Source organism: Medicago sativa, chromosome 2 (genome assembly GCF_051527215.1).
Source record: "Medicago sativa cultivar Bolivia chromosome 2, Bolivia_mono, whole genome shotgun sequence".
In the NCBI taxonomy this organism is placed as follows: domain Eukaryota; kingdom Viridiplantae; phylum Streptophyta; class Magnoliopsida; order Fabales; family Fabaceae; genus Medicago; species Medicago sativa.
The window spans coordinates 49,322,006-49,338,991 of record NC_140750.1 but is presented as its reverse complement, the minus strand read 5'-3'; the positions used below and the strand labels follow the sequence as shown (position 1 = coordinate 49,338,991).

The 16,986-nt window shown below is 35.8% G+C and overlaps 2 protein-coding genes and 2 pseudogenes across 2 annotated transcripts; 2 read left to right on the top strand and 2 right to left on the bottom strand.

Annotated features, from left to right (window-relative positions):
• Nucleotides 1–631: 631 nt before the first annotated feature.
• LOC146947145 (uncharacterized) lies at nucleotides 632–4,175 on the top strand (annotated as a pseudogene).
• Nucleotides 4,176–4,315: 140 nt separating this feature from the next.
• Nucleotides 4,316–6,060, top strand: LOC146947144 (uncharacterized). The gene is made up of 3 exons (XM_085748394.1): nucleotides 4,316–5,274; nucleotides 5,368–5,710; nucleotides 5,815–6,060. The coding sequence occupies exons 1-3, from the start codon at nucleotides 4,316–4,318 to the stop codon at nucleotides 6,058–6,060; spliced, it is 1,548 nt and encodes a 515-aa protein (XP_085604520.1).
• A 714-nt stretch (nucleotides 6,061–6,774) lies between these two features.
• Nucleotides 6,775–7,293, bottom strand: LOC146947143 (zinc finger protein 6-like; annotated as a pseudogene).
• A 5,169-nt stretch (nucleotides 7,294–12,462) lies between these two features.
• LOC146947142 (uncharacterized) lies at nucleotides 12,463–13,200 on the bottom strand. Its single transcript, XM_085748393.1, has one exon. It carries the CDS (start codon nucleotides 13,198–13,200, stop codon nucleotides 12,463–12,465), a length of 738 nt encoding a protein of 245 aa, XP_085604519.1.
• Between the last annotated feature and the right edge of the window lie 3,786 nt (nucleotides 13,201–16,986).

Sequence of the window (16,986 nt, the reverse complement as noted above, 5' to 3'; positions counted from 1 at the left end):
GACATCATGAATCTTAGCATGAAATCTTCATCTTTTTTCATCCTTTGTCAAGATTGCATAGAAATATGTAGCTACATCTAATTTGACTTATTTACCCTTGCGTTACTTAAGTAACGCTACGCTACTTAAGTAACGCTGTGCTACTTAACTCACGCCGCGTGAGTTAAGTGACGCAGAGTTACTGTTTTCGTATAAAACCCATCAGTCCATACTCCAAGCACTATTTTCTTTCCCTCCACCTTCAAAAACCCAAAAATTGCGAATTTTTGGGTCAAAATTCTCATCCCAAATCATTGCAACTCGTCAGGAAGCAAGTTTCTACGCTCATCAAGCACCAAATATCAGGTATTGTATCATCAAAACTCATCTCATTTTGCTGGTTTTTGTGCTTGGTTCGTCTGGTTTACATAGGCAGTAGGGCTTGGTGCGCAAGTTAACTTGCGCAAGTGTTAAAGGTTGCGTGACTTAAGTCGTACACATGAGTTAATGTGTTGCGTGACTTAAGTCACGCCACTGTACAGTCCTGTTTTTTGAATATTTTGCGCCACTTTTGTTCTAGGTTAGCTTGCTCCACAAGTTATTTATTTATTCTTCCTTTGTTATTTTTTTTATTCAATAGATATATAGCGAGATGGTTGACAATGTCACGGGTGATTACGTTGAATCGAAATCGACCAAAAATGAAGTATCCGGCGAAGGTTCCGGCGATGTCAAACCAACCGTTAATGTGAAACCGTTTAAAGTCAAAATTCCATTTCAAGCTCACATTGGTAAAATTGAAGAACCTAAACTGGTACCTATCAGTGTTGTTTGCGAAGGTCGCGACACTGCCTCATTTTTTACAACAAATGCAAGATGGAGAGAGCGAGAAGAGTTACTTGGTTGGGTTCGTCGACAAGGGGTAAGGGCTGGATTTAGTGTTTGTATAGACAAATCCGTTTTAAAAAGACCATACTTGACGATGCAATGTGAAAGGATTGGGATATACAAGCCACCTAAGACGAGGAAGAAACCCAACCTTGAAGGCATCGACTCAAGGAAATGTAATTGTCTGTTTAGATTGAAAGGTTTCTTTGATAAGGATACAAATGCTTGGTGGCTTGCAATGCTTTGTGGAATGCACAACCATGACTTGGATGAAAAGTTATCCGGACACCTTATTGCGGGTAGACTTAGTGCGGAGGAGAAGAAAAAAGTTATCTGTAACACCCCGTTTTCCCAACGTAAAAATTTCATAACAATTATCAGAGTTTTTCATCACAAAACGGAATGTCACATTTCTTAAAAATCATAAATGGAATAAATTAATATTTATCTTTCAAAATTCAATCAACAATTAATTAATACTTTGCAGCGGAATTATTCATCATCTAAAATAGTCTTTGGCACGCAGGCCTCATCATAAAAGTCTCATAAATCTTAGTTCAAAAATAATTCTTAAACTTCAAAAGCAATACGTAAAGGAACAAAAAATAGTATTAAAATCCCCATCCCGTTACGTATCAGAGCACCTAAGGACACAATGAGAGATAGTCACCCACGACCGCAGCTAATCTTGATTACCTGCAAGTTACCCATACGAAGAGCAACATTTTCAAGCAGAAGGGGTGAGATTTCTCAAACAATAATATTAAGCTTATAAATCATAAATTACATTTAACAACTTAAATATCATCACATATCTTAACAATAATCATGTAACATCATAGGATTATCTAAACATAGTATTATCATACACATAACATTATCATAATCAACTTCATAATCAAATTCATAATCAATTTCATATTCGTTCAGCAACATCACTTGATAAATCGACTTAGCACTTGACTCGACAATGCAACTCAACTCGACTATGCAACTCTTACTCATCATAAATCATCTTGATATGCAAATGCATGTGGTACCAATCCAGGGCATCAAGCCCTCAACGTAATTGAGCGTGAAAAGGCTCCAGGGCATCAAGCCCCCAACATATTTGAGCGTAAAAAGGCTCCAGGGCATTAAGCCCCCAACATAATTGAGCAAAAGCTCTAGCGTATCAAGCCCCCAACGTATTTGAGCAAAAGCTCCAGGGCATCAAGCCCTCAACTTTGAATGAGTATGCATGGACTCAACATCTTACGTCTTAGAAACTTCATGAACATCTTACAACTCTTTGATTTAGACCGACATTTACAACTTAAATAAGATCAACAACAACATATGAAGCACTTATAAGTCACATCATATCAGCATCATAACATAACAGCATCAAACGATAAACATCAACATCTTAAACATCACATCAACATAAGCATCATAAATAACACATATAGTGCACATATAACAATGTCACATCATTAATAATCTTAGTCATCTTAACTTAGGCTTCCTGGACAGCTTCTAATAATCTAGGCATCCTTCCTTTCCTACTCCAAGTTCATCTTAAAACTACACAATCTTTAAATAGTAACACATCTTTATATAACACATCTTTAAAGCACACATCTTCAAATAGCACATTTCTATATAAACATCTTTAAAACACACATCTTTATATAAGACATTGTCAATCGACTCATTATTACACACCATCAATTAACACATAATAACACATAATTATTTATGCAAATTAAAAGAACTAACGAAATTAGTTATTCTCGGCTAATTAAATTAAGATGATTGGCTAAACAAACATGTTCCAAAAAACAATAATTTATCACGTGACTATTTTAGTTCATCAAAAGTAGCACTATCAATAATTTATTTAGAAAGAAATCATGTTTCCCTTTTTAATCCTCTAATCTAAAACTAATGGCTATTATCACGGTTGAAACAAAAGAGCAACAATTAAAATTCAATTATGATGAACTATTCTCCATTGAGTGTTTTTAAGTAACAAATCGAACAGCAAGTATTGGCCGTTTATAAATTAACAGAGTAGTGTATATATGGGTAAGCACAACACATACATCTAAATCAATAGGGAAGAAAACACAAAATGACACATTCCTCGGCAAAAGCGTTAACTAATAACAGTACTTGCTCAAACATTATTTGATTAAAATAAAGTAACTGATGTCATTATGGGTTTTCTCCCGTGGTAAAATATTTTGTCTCGTTCGTTTCAAGTTCAACAATTAAAAAAAATCTGCATCTAATGGATATAAGCTCAATCAACTACAAATCTAGCACATAAAAATAGTGAAGTCAGATATAAGGATATACCCAAAAGCACAATAAATTAGAGCATGAATTTAACATGAACTCATTAAAAGAAAAAAGATCATAAAAAAAAACAATGAAAAACAAAACCCTTCACTACCCATATGTTTATACAATCTTTATGATGAATATAGACTCCCCCTTACATCAATTCAACGGTTTTTCATCACCTAATCATCAATTCTCACTCAAACCCTAATTCTCATAATCTTACAAGACTCATCCTAAAACACGTTAGATGCAATCTAATGATCTACAGACTTAATATTAGTGAAAGATAGTCGCACCCTTACCTTAGATTGTTTTTCTGAAATCAAAAGCAGCGTTCTTCGTTCCTAGGGTTCTCTCTCTGAGTTATCCTCTTTCTCCTCTTTCTCCAAAAAGCGGTCTAACGTAAAAACTCTTTCTAACCTAACCTAAGCTTCCTTATTTATAATACTAATCGCTCTTCCTAAATCTATTTAGGCCCAATAACTTATTCTTCCTTCTATTCTAACCTCCAATTCTACTTACACTAATAATTCTCATATTCTAATAATTAATAGAATAATGCCACAAAATAAAATACTGACACCTCATATATATAAATAAATCACATAAATAGATTCTAACTTAATAAAAATAATTAAATAAAAGGAGGGCGTTACATTATCGATATGACAAAGAGCTTGACGGTGCCTCAGAATATTCTCACCAATTTGAAGCAAAAAAACAAAGAAGTGACAACTATCAAGCAAGTGTACAATGTGCGAACAAGACGGCGCAAGGGGGAAAGAGGTAACATGACGGAGTTGCAATACTTGATTTCGAAGTTGGTGGAGCATAAATATGTCTATTACACAAGATGTAATAGTGAGGAAACCACTCTTGAATACATATTTTTTGCTCATCCGGAGTCAATTAAATTGCTCAACACTTTTTCGACCGTTTTGATCATGGACTCCACTTACAAAACCAACAACTACTGAATGCCTTTGTTTGAGATAATTGGTTGAACCTCTACAAAAATGATGTATTACGTTGGTTTTGCCTTTCTTCACTTTGAACTAGAGGATAACTTTACTTGGGCACTTACAATGGTGAAAGGTTTTTGTCCTCAAAGGACAACATGCCTAAGGTGATTATCACTGACATATATGGTGCTTTGATGAATGCCATTGGCACAGTTTTCCCTGAAACATACACCATGCTTTGTTTTTTCCATATTGGGAAGAATGTAAGGGCCAAGTGCATCACGAATTGTAAAGTTCACCCAAAGCCTCCTAAGGGTACAAAAATTGACAAGAAAGAATTGAAGAAGAACAAGGTGAATAATAGAGAAGTTGTTGAGAAAGTCGTGATCACTTGGAGAGAGTTGGTCGAATCTCCTACGAAGGAATCATATGCAAGTAATTTATTGAAATTCAAAGAGGTATGCATGCCATTTCCGGAATTCATATCATATGTTGAAACCACGGTTTTGAACCTTAAGGAAAAATTTGTGAGGGCATGGACGAATAAAGTCTTGCATCTAGGGTGTAGAACCACCAACATTGTTGAATCGGCTCATGGAGTGTTGAAAAAATATTTGAGGGGTAGCGTGTGTGATTTGGCATCATGTTGGGATGAAATAGACAAGATGTTGGTCATGCAATTTGGTGAGATACAAGGAAGTTTTGGGAGGAACAAAACAGTCTTGGAACACAAATACAAAAACATCATGATGATGAGAGAGTTGGAGGGTTATGTATCTAGACTCACATTGAAATATATCTATGATGAATTGAAACGCTCAAAGACATACGCCTTTGATAAGGAAGATTGTGGTTGTGTGCAAAAGACATCGTACGGGTTACCTTGTGCGTGTATTATTGCCATGAAGAGCAAGCAAAAATTTCCTCTTGTCTTGGATGATATATACCCTCATTGGAAAAGGTTAAGCGTACAAGGAGAAGAGATTGATGATGATCTTTCCGTGGTGGAAGAGTGGAATGGTATTCAAGAACGTCTCAAGACAAGGCCTTACAATATGAAACTCTACATCAAAGAGATGATGCGTCAAATAGCTTTTCCGGAAACCACAAATTTGTGTCCACCTTAAAAAAAAGGTGGTAATCAAGGGATCACCTAAAAGGAAGAAGACTACACTCAAGTGTCATCAACGGGTTGAATCCCCTATAGGTGGGAGACTATTAATTTTCAAAATCCGGATAGTCAACCTTCACAACCCAAGAGGTCACTTCCAAAGAGGAAAGATGCACGCCTTGGCACTTACTCCCGCTCACAAGCTTCATCATCTACTTCAAAACCGTTTTGGAATATCCCATACATTTCACAAATTCTAAATATCATGAGGCCTTTTGTTGAAGAAATTATGAATGTTAAAGGGGATGGTCATTGTGGATTCCGGGTGGTAGCTAGGCACTTGGGGATGGATGCGGAAGATCATGTATTGGTTCGTCAAGCACTTATTCAAGAGTTGAGAATTCATAAAAGTGACTACATGCCGAAATGGGTGGTGTATGTGAGACATATTTCCCAATCCGAAGTGCTCTACCACTTAATTCACATTCCAATATCATGTGTCTTTGCTTAATTCCCGACCACTATCTTCATGTTATTTTGAAGGAAGGTTGTCTGTTACCACCGAGTTGTAAGGAGTGGATGAACAACAAGATTGGTGAGGTGGAGAATTGGCATTTTGCGTTTTTGGATAGACAACACGTCTTCAATGAGCTCATGTCTAAGGAGCTGAAGCCGCCAAAGAAACCAACAAATGAGCACAATCCTATTACTTTGGACCCTCCGGAAAGGGCAAAGCAAGAGATCGAAGTCATGGATGAAGACGAAGATTATGCACTATCACTAGTCTAGTTAGATAGGTTATGACACTTTTGGGTCGGTTGATGTTCGTCATTTTTTTTGTGGTTTTACTCCCCGACGTATTTTTTGGTGGCCGGTTATGTAATTTGGATATTTGTGGCATTATGTAACTAATATTATATATTATATAAATATATGAAATGAAATATTTTTTTGGTGGCCAGTTATGTCACACCAATTATTGCTCACATTACTTTGTCTCTAATCATTCAACTATTTATTTTATCTCATTTATCTCATATTTGTTTTTCATTATATTTTTGTGAAGTGAAACATGTCTGAAGATGCACAAGATCATAATTTCTTCAAACTGTATAAACCCAACAAATTGTTTTAGAATCTTCACCTCCTCTTCATAATTTTTTTTTATTGAAATAATTTTTTTAGTCGCATTTTCCGGAGCTTTTATACATAGCAAGAGGGAAAAAAGTACAATAGCAAGCCATATGATTTCCATCTTAAGTTCTCTTTAATTCAATCATCTCCAGAGGTTCCATTTATGAAAGTTTTAACGAACAATTATTTTCTTGATAACAAAATCAAATTTACAAATTTTACACAAACTTACATATAAGTAAATTAAAATCTAATTAAAAAACATACACAATTCACAACAACAAAATTAAGAGCAATTGCATATGTGGCAAGCTAGAGAGTAGGGCAAGTACTGAAAATGATATTATAATTTTTTGTCTAAATTCAACTTCATTCCCTTCCAAACTATTTGTCCGTAGCATTTAAAGGCACACAAGCTAGACTCAAATTAAGATCAACATCACCATCAATAATATTATTGTGTACTTGCATGGAAGCCTCATTATTTCTGGATGTAGCTGCATCAAAATGAACCTCATTAGGACCCTCTTCATAAGGTTGTGTCTCCCATGGTGATCCAGGTGGACAAAGTAACACTACTCTTGGTGCACCATGTTGTGCTATCATAGGATGATATGATGAAGATGGTACAAAGTGTTGATGATGGGGAAGAATAGAAAGAAAGTCTGCTCTTTGGCGTTCTCTCTTGTGCGCGTTTTGATGGCCTCCTAACGCTTGACAGTTGGTAAATTCACGACGACAAAAGTGGCATATGAATCTCTTGTTGTTAGAATGAAGAGTGTTGGATGGTGTTAATGAGAAACCAAATAGCTTTACTGGTGATGAGGGAGAAGATGAAGGTTTCTCCTCACTATTGTGCATAGGGTTTTTAGATGAACTACTACTCATGTTGATTTTTGTTTTTTAGGTTGATCTTTATAGTGTTAGCTGGATATCAATTTATATATGAATATGTGCACATATATAGCAATAAAATCACCATAAAGTTTAACATATTTTTCCATAACATAGTGTGAATGGATTTGACAATTTTCTAGCAAGCAAATCACATAAAACAAAGTGAGTGTAATAAACCCCCAACTAACTGTACACATAACGTTTAATGTAAACAATCTACACATGCACTCAATTATTTATTGGCATGTTATTTAACGAGTATACAAATCATGAAGGAGGGAAGTAGAAAATAATATTGATCCCTTTTTATTGAATTGAATTAAAAAAGGGAAAAAAATTAGTATACAAATCACATGTTTTTAAACTCGTTAAATGATATGACAATACATTATTAAATGTCCACACTCGTACTTTTTGTTTACATTGATAATATATATTTAGAAATATTGTTATAGATAGCTTATTTGATGAGTTAAGAGACGTTGAAGAGTTTAAATGAGGAGGTTTCATGCGCATTCCCGAAAACTAAAATCGTTAACATTTCTCTTTTAAAAAACTATATAGTTTTAAAAATATTCAAAAAGTTGTTTTTGTTTTGATAAAATAAAAATAAAAATTAGAATGAGGAGATGGTACCCGATCCAAAGCGGGGAATATCCTTAGGACTCAAATATAAAATATTCATCATTAACAATATATAGACAAAAAAAAAAAAAAACTTAAGTCATACATATAATTATTCATTTTCCATTGAACTAAGGACACCAACAACACTTTGGATCCTTGCCCGGGGTAAATAAACCTAACACCTCAACATACTGTCCGTGGTGGGTAAATGGTGTTGAAGCAATGAATATTACTCTCTCCGGTCTTATATATAAGAAACAATTGACCTTTTAGATTCATTGAATAATTTACGTATGTGGTCTATATTCTAGACCGGATACAACAATCAAATAATTTTTGGTATTAAGGCGAGTTGACAGAATTATGATGAACCACAACAATTATAAAAGATGTAAGTTTTGTCAAAAAGGAAAAAATAAATGTAATAGTATCATGTAAGTTTTGTAAAATAAATTAATGCATCATGTAGACATCTAATTATTACTTGTTCAAAATCTTACGATGCCGTTTTTGTTTTTTGTAGGAAAACTTTTTACATAAGTTTAGAATGATCATTTTTATGAGTAAATGACAAATTAGCTAATAGTTAGAATTTTTTTTTGTTACAAGGCTAAAATCAAAAACAAAAGGAGAGCAAAAACAGACAAAAGGAAAGAGGCTAGCGGCTCATAAAAAGAACTCCTAATTCATATGTCCTAAGCAGTGGCAGCAGGTCCTCTGGAGGAGAAGAGTGGAGAGACAAATCAACATCATTCGATGCTCCAAGCTTAGCCAAAAAGTCTGCACACTGGTTTCCCTCTCTGAGAGAGTGGTGAAGGTTGAAATTACGAGAACTCATGATGTCTTTGATGTTTTGGATGAGGACAACATAGACATGAAAATGATTTAAATCATCTTTAATGAGGTTGACAACAAGAAGGGAATCTGAGTAGTAAGCCAACTCTTCACAATTGAAGCTAAGCGCCAACCTTAACCCTTGATAGAGGGATGTGAGCTCTGCAAACAGAATGTCCTGAGAATGATTGATGTAGCCCGAATAGCCTGCTATGTAAGTTCCTTTGTTATTGCGAAAGACACCTCCAAAACCGGCGCGAATGGGATTGTAACAGCCCGATTTTTCGCTAGATTTATTTTATTATTTATTTAATTATTTTATTGTGTGTTATATGTGTTCTTATGTGATTAATTGCCTCTGTGTGTATTTTTGGTTGGGAATTGTAGAATTTGGTGTTAGAAGGGTAATTTAGTCATTTTGGACTCAGGGGTATTTTGGTCATTTTGTGAGTAGGGGTAATTTAGTAATTTTGATAAGGAATATTTTTAGTGCTTAGTGAGAGCTAGTATTATTTTACTAAGTGCTAGAGAGTTGTAGTGAATGGTTTTATTACCGGTAGGTAACCGTTAATATTACATTTTACCGTTAAGTGAGTAGTAACATTTTGGGTTAGATTAATAATGGGTTAGGCCCATTAAGGCATTGTGAGTTGAGCCCAATTAGTAAGAGCCTATATAACCACTATTCTTTGAGGAAAATAGGGTTTTACCAACATTTTTCACAATTGGGAAGAGATAGAGATAGAGAGAAGATAAGGGTTTGAAGAGGAAGATCTAGAGAGGGCTAGATGGAGCTAGAGATTCAAGCTTTGGGAGCTAAAGTGAAGCCCTAGTTGATTTTGTGAAGAATTAAGGTAAGGAGGTTAGACTTTAATCATAATTAATAGTTGTAGATTCTACCCTAATTCTTTCATCAAGTGGTTAATTTGAATTTAGTTGTAGAAATTCGTGCTTAATTGTGATGATATGATTATGTACATGAATTGAATGATAATTGTATTGTTGTTGTTGTTGAATTTGTATGTCAAAATGGGTATATATGAACATGCTGAGTTTTTGGTATGAAATTGATGATGAATAATGTTGTGGTTGTTAGATTGATGATGAATTTGAAGGTGAGAAAAACACAAGAAGGGGGGTTGAATTGTGTTTTGAAAAATTCTTCGTTTCTCCTAAACTGAACACACTGATCAGAAGCTAAGTGAGACAGCTTCTGAAGTGATAATCAAAATCCGAATGCATCGGATAAAAACAGAGAGAGAGAGAGAGAGAGAGAGAGAGAGAGAGAGAGAGAGAGAGAGAAGAAGAAGAAGAAGAAAGACACACAAGAATTATACAGGTTCCTTCCACAAATCGGAAGTAGTCCTGTCCCCCTTGCACTTCCAAGGAGAGTTCACTAGAATGTAATATCTGATTACAATTGCTCAAGCACACAGCAAGAGACTTCCTTTGCTCAAGCACACTTTGCAAGAGTCTTCCTATGCTCAAGAACACAATCAAGAGACTTCTATGCTCAAGCACAACTGCAAGAGACTTCTAAACAAACAAGATTACAAAGAAAAATGTTTGAAGTTGACCACTTGATATAAAATCAGAGGTGCTCACAATACAAATCAGATAAGACTCTAAGACTTAAGAATTTCTAGAATAGGACTTTGAGAAACAAAAATTCTAAGTGAATGCAGAACAATTTCAGCAGAGATTTGGCACTTGTAAAAATGTTGAGAGTCTTTCGTTCAGCATTACCAAATCTCTAAGTCTTCACTCCTTTATATAGAGGTGTGAAAGAGACGTTGTGAAATTGTCGGCACATCAAAAGAGTCGTTGTTGAAGTTTGATCAATCACCAATGATCTTTTGCCTGATTTGGTTGTTGTCCTATGAAGAACCAATTTGAAATCCATTCCCATTGTGAAGGAACATCTTTGCAGGCATAGCTGTTATTCTGGAGCTGTTTTCTTGTCTTGTAGCGTGGACACAAAACAGAGTAGTGGAGAAGGTGGTTGTACAGTTCGTACTTGTACAAAGTAAGATGTCTATGGGTGGTTGATCTAGAATTTCAAGGTCAGTGAGGTTGCTGGTTTGTCAGAAACACTAAGTGTTTGAATCTGATTGGGAGATGGGGGTTGAGTTTGTTCAGTTTCTAGGGTGGTTAGTTGTTGGGTAGGTAGTTCAGTTTCTGAGGCTTGAATGAAATTTGTTTGCTCAGGTGCAGTAAGTTCAGAAGCATCTGGGTCAGAAGTGGTTTGTTTAAGAACAGTAGGTTCAGAAACAGTTTGGCTAGAGTTTGTTGAGGGGGCCATTTGTGGGTTAATTTGTGTGTTTGGTGGTTGTTGTTGTGGTGATGAAGTCTTTTGTGGTTCAGGTGCTTGTTATTGGGGGTTTTCTAAAGCAACTTTCTCAGAAGCAACTGCTTCAGAAGCTGTTTCAGAGGCTTTCTCTGAGTTTGGGTTAACTTCATCAGGGACAATCATGTTAAGAGGTTGGATGACTTGTGGCTGAAGAGGATGATATAGTGGTAATCTTTCACAGATTTGGTTTCTTCTCTCAAACATTTCACCTATTTTTTGATAAATCAAATGACCAATAGGTTCATAAGAGCTTGTCTGAGAGGGCTTTTTGCTGATCTTGGTTGATGTTGATTGGCTTTTTGTAAGTTTTGGGAAACGTTGTCCTAGAGATATATCATCATCAGAATCATCAGATGATGATGATGATGATATGGATGAAGATGAGGATGAGAATGGGGAATCTGATGATACATTGACAACTTCTTCCGACTTGGCATCAGAGTCCTTCTGAACAGAACCGCTTGCTATCAACAATAAGTTCTCTGCTTCTGAGGTCACTTGGTGTTGAAGATCCTCAGTAGCTTGAATAACTTCTGTAGCAGCAGCAACTTCTTTACTGACAAAGCTAGATGCAGGAACTTCAATCTCTTTTGATAGATTCAAGGCCTTCTGAAGAGCCTGAGCAGCAGCTTCTTCCTCCTTTTTCTTCTTCAGTTCCCTTGTTACCAGATCAGTTGAGGCTTTCACACCTTCTACTTCCTCAACCACATAGGGAGATTCCTTAATTTTCCTTACTGCAGGCTTCCTCTTCTTCTTAGGCACTGGAGGTTGTTCAGGAGCTGTTACAGTTTCAGAAGCAGCAACTTTACCACTTCTGGTCTTCCTCTTCAGGACCACATTAGTGTCGAGATCCTGAACTTCTTCCTCAATTGATGGTAATCCAGAACCATCAATTTTTAGCTTGTCATAAGCTATATTCTTCTTTGACTTTCTGGAAGGTTTCTCTACTTCCAGATACTCTTCTTCTGACACTTCTTTTCTGTTCCTCTTTCTGCTTCTTTCAACAGGTAGCTTACTTCCTGGCATCTCTTCAGGAACTTCCTCTAAACCAATATACTCACCAGTTGTTGAAAAATGATCACTAAGAAGTGCCATTTGAACTGCAAGAGAGTCCTTCTTATAGATTGGGGGAAATCAACATTCAGTTGTGAGACTACCATGGATTCACTGATATCTGACTTCAGAGGTGTGAACTCCTGAATCAGGTTCATGCTCTTCAAGGTTCTTCCATTGATCACCTTGCCAACCACTGTATCCAGCATTGTATCAGTGTAGAACCTTCTTGAACTGAGTGCTGCAATTATTCCTCCTTGATGAAAGATTTCAGAAAGCAATCTTCCATAGGGTACCTAGAATCTGTTCTTGTTCTGACTCTTCCAAAGCTGATTCTCCATGAATTTGAAGATATACTTAGGCAGGTTGATTTTCTCCCCTTTGATAAGATGGTGAATGAAAACTTTATGAGCCAATAAAGGTTGTTCATTCCCACCACCCTTTGGTAGCAAGTTCTCATACTGGATTTTCAGAAGTATCTTCTTCACCATATCCAAGTCAGCATACTTATTTGGTTTTGTTGAGTTGAAGAGAGTCATGTTTACACTGTCATTCCAGAAGCTCTCTTTAGAACATGAAATCTTTATCCTAGAATATTTTCCAGACGCTTCTACACCAATCACTGAAGCAATCACCTCCTGAGTGATTTTTATGGGAACTCCCATCACCGTTGATCTGATTTCAGTTCTATTGAAGGGTTCCAGCATCATTTCTTCTCTTGTTTTCCCAGCAAGTTCTGGATAGCGTAGAACCAAATCCCTTTCTTCTGCATCTGCTGCTTTTCTGTCAAAAATAGATGCTCTTACCCAAAAATGCCTTACCAAGGCTTTGTACGTAGGACCATTCAGCATCCTAAAGTACTCCTGCCAGCCTTGAGTATTATAAAATCCCTTGATATTACACCCATGATGCAAAAGAGATGAGAAATCAACTGGATTTTCAACTTGTACGACCAATTGATACTTTTTAAGCTCCATGGTAGACCCAGCCATCAGATAAGCAACCCTTTCTGGTTGATTTTGATGTTGTTGCATGTTGGATGTAGATTCTGATAACATTTGTTGCGAGCTTGATGATGCCGTTGATGAAGATGATGATGATGATTTGGGTTCTAGGGTTGAGAATTATGCTTACTTCGCAAGAACAGGTTTGAAATAAGAAGTGTTTGTTGTGAAGTGACTAGTGTGTGGATGTTTTATCTTGGTTTTTCGGGTGTCAAACATTGATTAAGTTTGAACCTTTTTAACCTTTGATATCTCATTTTTTCTTGGGAAGGGAAAAATAAGAAAAACCCTTGAGAATCGAGGTCCGGGAGTTGTTTTCGTTACGAGAAGGTGTTAGGCACCCATAACGACTATAGTATCCTATAGGAACCGTCTTTACTTTCTACGCACGCGCTTTATTTTTAAATGCTATTTGAAAGTGTTATTTACACCTAAAGGTTTTGCTAGGTTAAGAATTGGAGGGAGAAGAATGTGTTTGAATTTTGTTTTATTGGACTTGGAGAAGTTTTGACTTCTTGCCTACATACCCTTTTAAGGGATCAAACTCCAAAATGTTTTTGTTTTTGTTGGTTGATTTTAATTTTGAAAATGGAATTTTGAAGAATAGGAGAGAGAGGCCTCAAGGGCATAAGATTTGGAAAATGTGAGGTGGAATTAGTTATTTTGCAAAGGAAGTCTAAGTATGATTAAAGTTCATTAGGGTTTTTGTTTAAGAAAATAAAGGGAAAATTCAATGGGTTCTTGATCCCAAGGTTTCTTTGGAAAATTATTTGAGTGAAGTTGTTCATATTTTTTTGGAAAAGAGAATTTTCTAAGTATCGTGATCCCTAAGCATAGATCTAAAGCATACACTCCCTAAACATACATCTAAAGTATCCATGTGATGTGTGTGCATGTGTCGGTGCTTGTGTCGGTGTACATCATTAGAGTCCATTGTCCTTTACATATGCCCTAGTTTACATTCTTTGGTCTTGCAAGAATTTAAATTGCATAAAAGAAATTACAAAATTCCTAGGTTATACATGCTAAGCCTTGGCATGGAAATTAAAGTGCAAGAAATAAAACTAAAGCTAAGGGATGGAAGGTGCTTATGGAATGCATGAAACGTGAAATGAGAGGGTTAGTAGCATAAGGCATAATAGAATAGAAATTATAAGCAAAAAGAAACACTAAAAAAGCTTTGACAAAAGGTCACAAAAATCTTAACATAAAAGTGGCAAAAATATGCCTAAAATTTATCATAAAGCCTAAACAAGTATATGACCTATAATCCCCATATCATGACAATTTTCAAAGGTTTTATTTCAGCCATAACATGAGAATCACAAAGAAATATCAAGCCAAGAGTTACGACATATTCATAGGCATATTTTTACACTTATTTTCACACTAGAATATTCATATAACTTGCAAAACAAGAAACTAACATTTAAACTCACAACACAATAGAAACAAGCACACATTCAGAGGTAAGAACATCAAGCAATCACATATCAAGTATCCATGTCACATAGCAAGGTATCATGACCAAAATATAGCAAGATTTCACAAAAGTTTTAACAAAGAAAATAAGCAAATGACAAGAGACATCACCTATATTTCTTACAGGTTATAACATGTAAAAACATCACAAAGATATCAAGAATGTATCAAGAAACACATAAAAATTTATTTAGAAATTTATCTTGAATTTTTAGGCAAGACAGGGGTGCAAACATCAAGCAGCAGTATGAAAATAGCAAGAAAATATCAAGGACGCAAGAAACAAATGGACCTAAGGCCCAAGCCCAAAGGAAAACGAATCTGGATCATCAGGGAAGCACAGAGACCGTTGGATTGATCCAATTGGATCAAACCTAGATCCAACGGTTGAGATGGAGAAGAGGTGAACCAGAAACAAACCGGACCGGTTCAGGCCTCTATATAAACACACAGAGGCCGGTCCAATTCATTTTTCCTCTTCTTCCTCTCTCTAAGACTCACCTTCCTCTCTAGCTTCAACGTTGCTCTCTTCTTCTCACCGGTTTCTGGAAGAAACTGGCCGGAGAAGATGAAGATCGGCCGGAATCTTCATGATTCCGCCGGAATCTTCATCAGATCCGCCGTGACTTCCAGATTCCGGCGAGGTCCATCTCTCGCCGTTTCAAACAAAACAAAACCCTAAACTAACATATTTTTCATGCTGATTTCAAATATGAGTTCAGATTTCGCAAATAAACGATGAATCTTCGTAGATCTACATGTTGAAGCTTCAGTTTCAAAGTTTTTTTTTAAGTTTTTTGAAGAAAACGATCTCAAGTTCACAGATCTACTTCGATTCACCGTTTAATTTTTCATACAAGTCTTCGATGAGGCCTTAAAACGAAAACGAAGAGGTTTTGTGATTTTTACCTGAGTTTAAACGGAGATTCGAGCGAAAAGATGAAGAAAGACTTCGTGAATCTTCTTTAAGCCTCTGGTAAGCGTTGAACCGAAAATAAATCGGTGATTTCCTCTTCTTCTTCTTCACTGGTTCAATTTTGCTTCGATCTTTCTTCTTCTCACCTCAAAACCTCTCTGTGATCGTCTAATTTGTTGCGTTTGTGATGAATTTGGACTTGAATTGCAGAGAGAGTGATTCGATGATGATGATTCAAGCTTGAATCTCTGAGAATCGCAATGAATTCATCAAATCGATGATGAATCTGATTTTTTGGAATTCTAGGGTTTGATATTTTTTCTTTGTGTTCTTGGAATTTTTGTGCTTTGATCGTAACTGAATGGAGAGAGAAAAAGTGGTTCTGTTTGTGATGATTTGGCACTGAATGATTGGGATGATTTGTGGCGGTGGCAGAGATGGCCTTATATAGGCTGCCATGTGTACTTGAGACCAATGATATGGTGACACCTGTACTGGGACCTATAACTAACTCGGCCTTGGACTTGTTTTAGTATTTGGGACCTTTTTTGCAATTTTTGGAAATTGAAGGACTGTTCTGCAATTAACAACAAAAAATGGACTGGACTGCAATTTTTAAGACTAAAGGACTAAAATGTAAATTGGAAAAGACCTAGAGGACTGAAATGAGAAAGGAAAAAAAGAGGACTAAAATGCAAATAATAAGACTTTAGGGACTAAAATGCAATTAAAAATAAAATTGGGTAAAAATGTAAATTGAAACCAACGTAAAGTGAAACCAATACTTCAAAGTAACCTCCCTCTGTCAAAATTTCATGTGAAATGACCAAAATTCCCCTAGGGACTAAACTGACTAAGAATATCTCAGATACAATTTTTGAAATGGATTTTGACATGGAATTAAAGCAAAGGTTTATACAAGCAAATTGAAAAGACTCAGAGACAATTTTTAGGGAAAAAAGAGTTTTAACACTGGAAATGACTAAAATGCTCCTTTTTTTTATGAATTTTGCAAATAATATTGAAATAACATGCAGAGAAATATGCAATTGATCAGAGACAATCTTCAAATAAATTGGAATGCAAGAAAGACCCTTTGGATGATTTGAAATGCAAGAAAACATAGACAATATTACAATTGAAAATTTTCCAAAACAAAGGCAGTAAAACATGCAGCTAAAACATAGTGAAATATCAGGGTAAACAATATCAAATTGGCAATCTCTCAAGAGTACTAGACACATATCAGAGATGAAAAAATATTTTGAGCAAATATTTTTAGGTCCAAAATTAGGGTATAACAGCTGCCCCTATTTAAGTTTCTTTGTCCGGAGGGTCAAGAGACGAAGTCTTTGATTTGACGGGACGAAGATACTTAAATATTAACATTTGCACTGTTTTTGGACATAAAAATACGC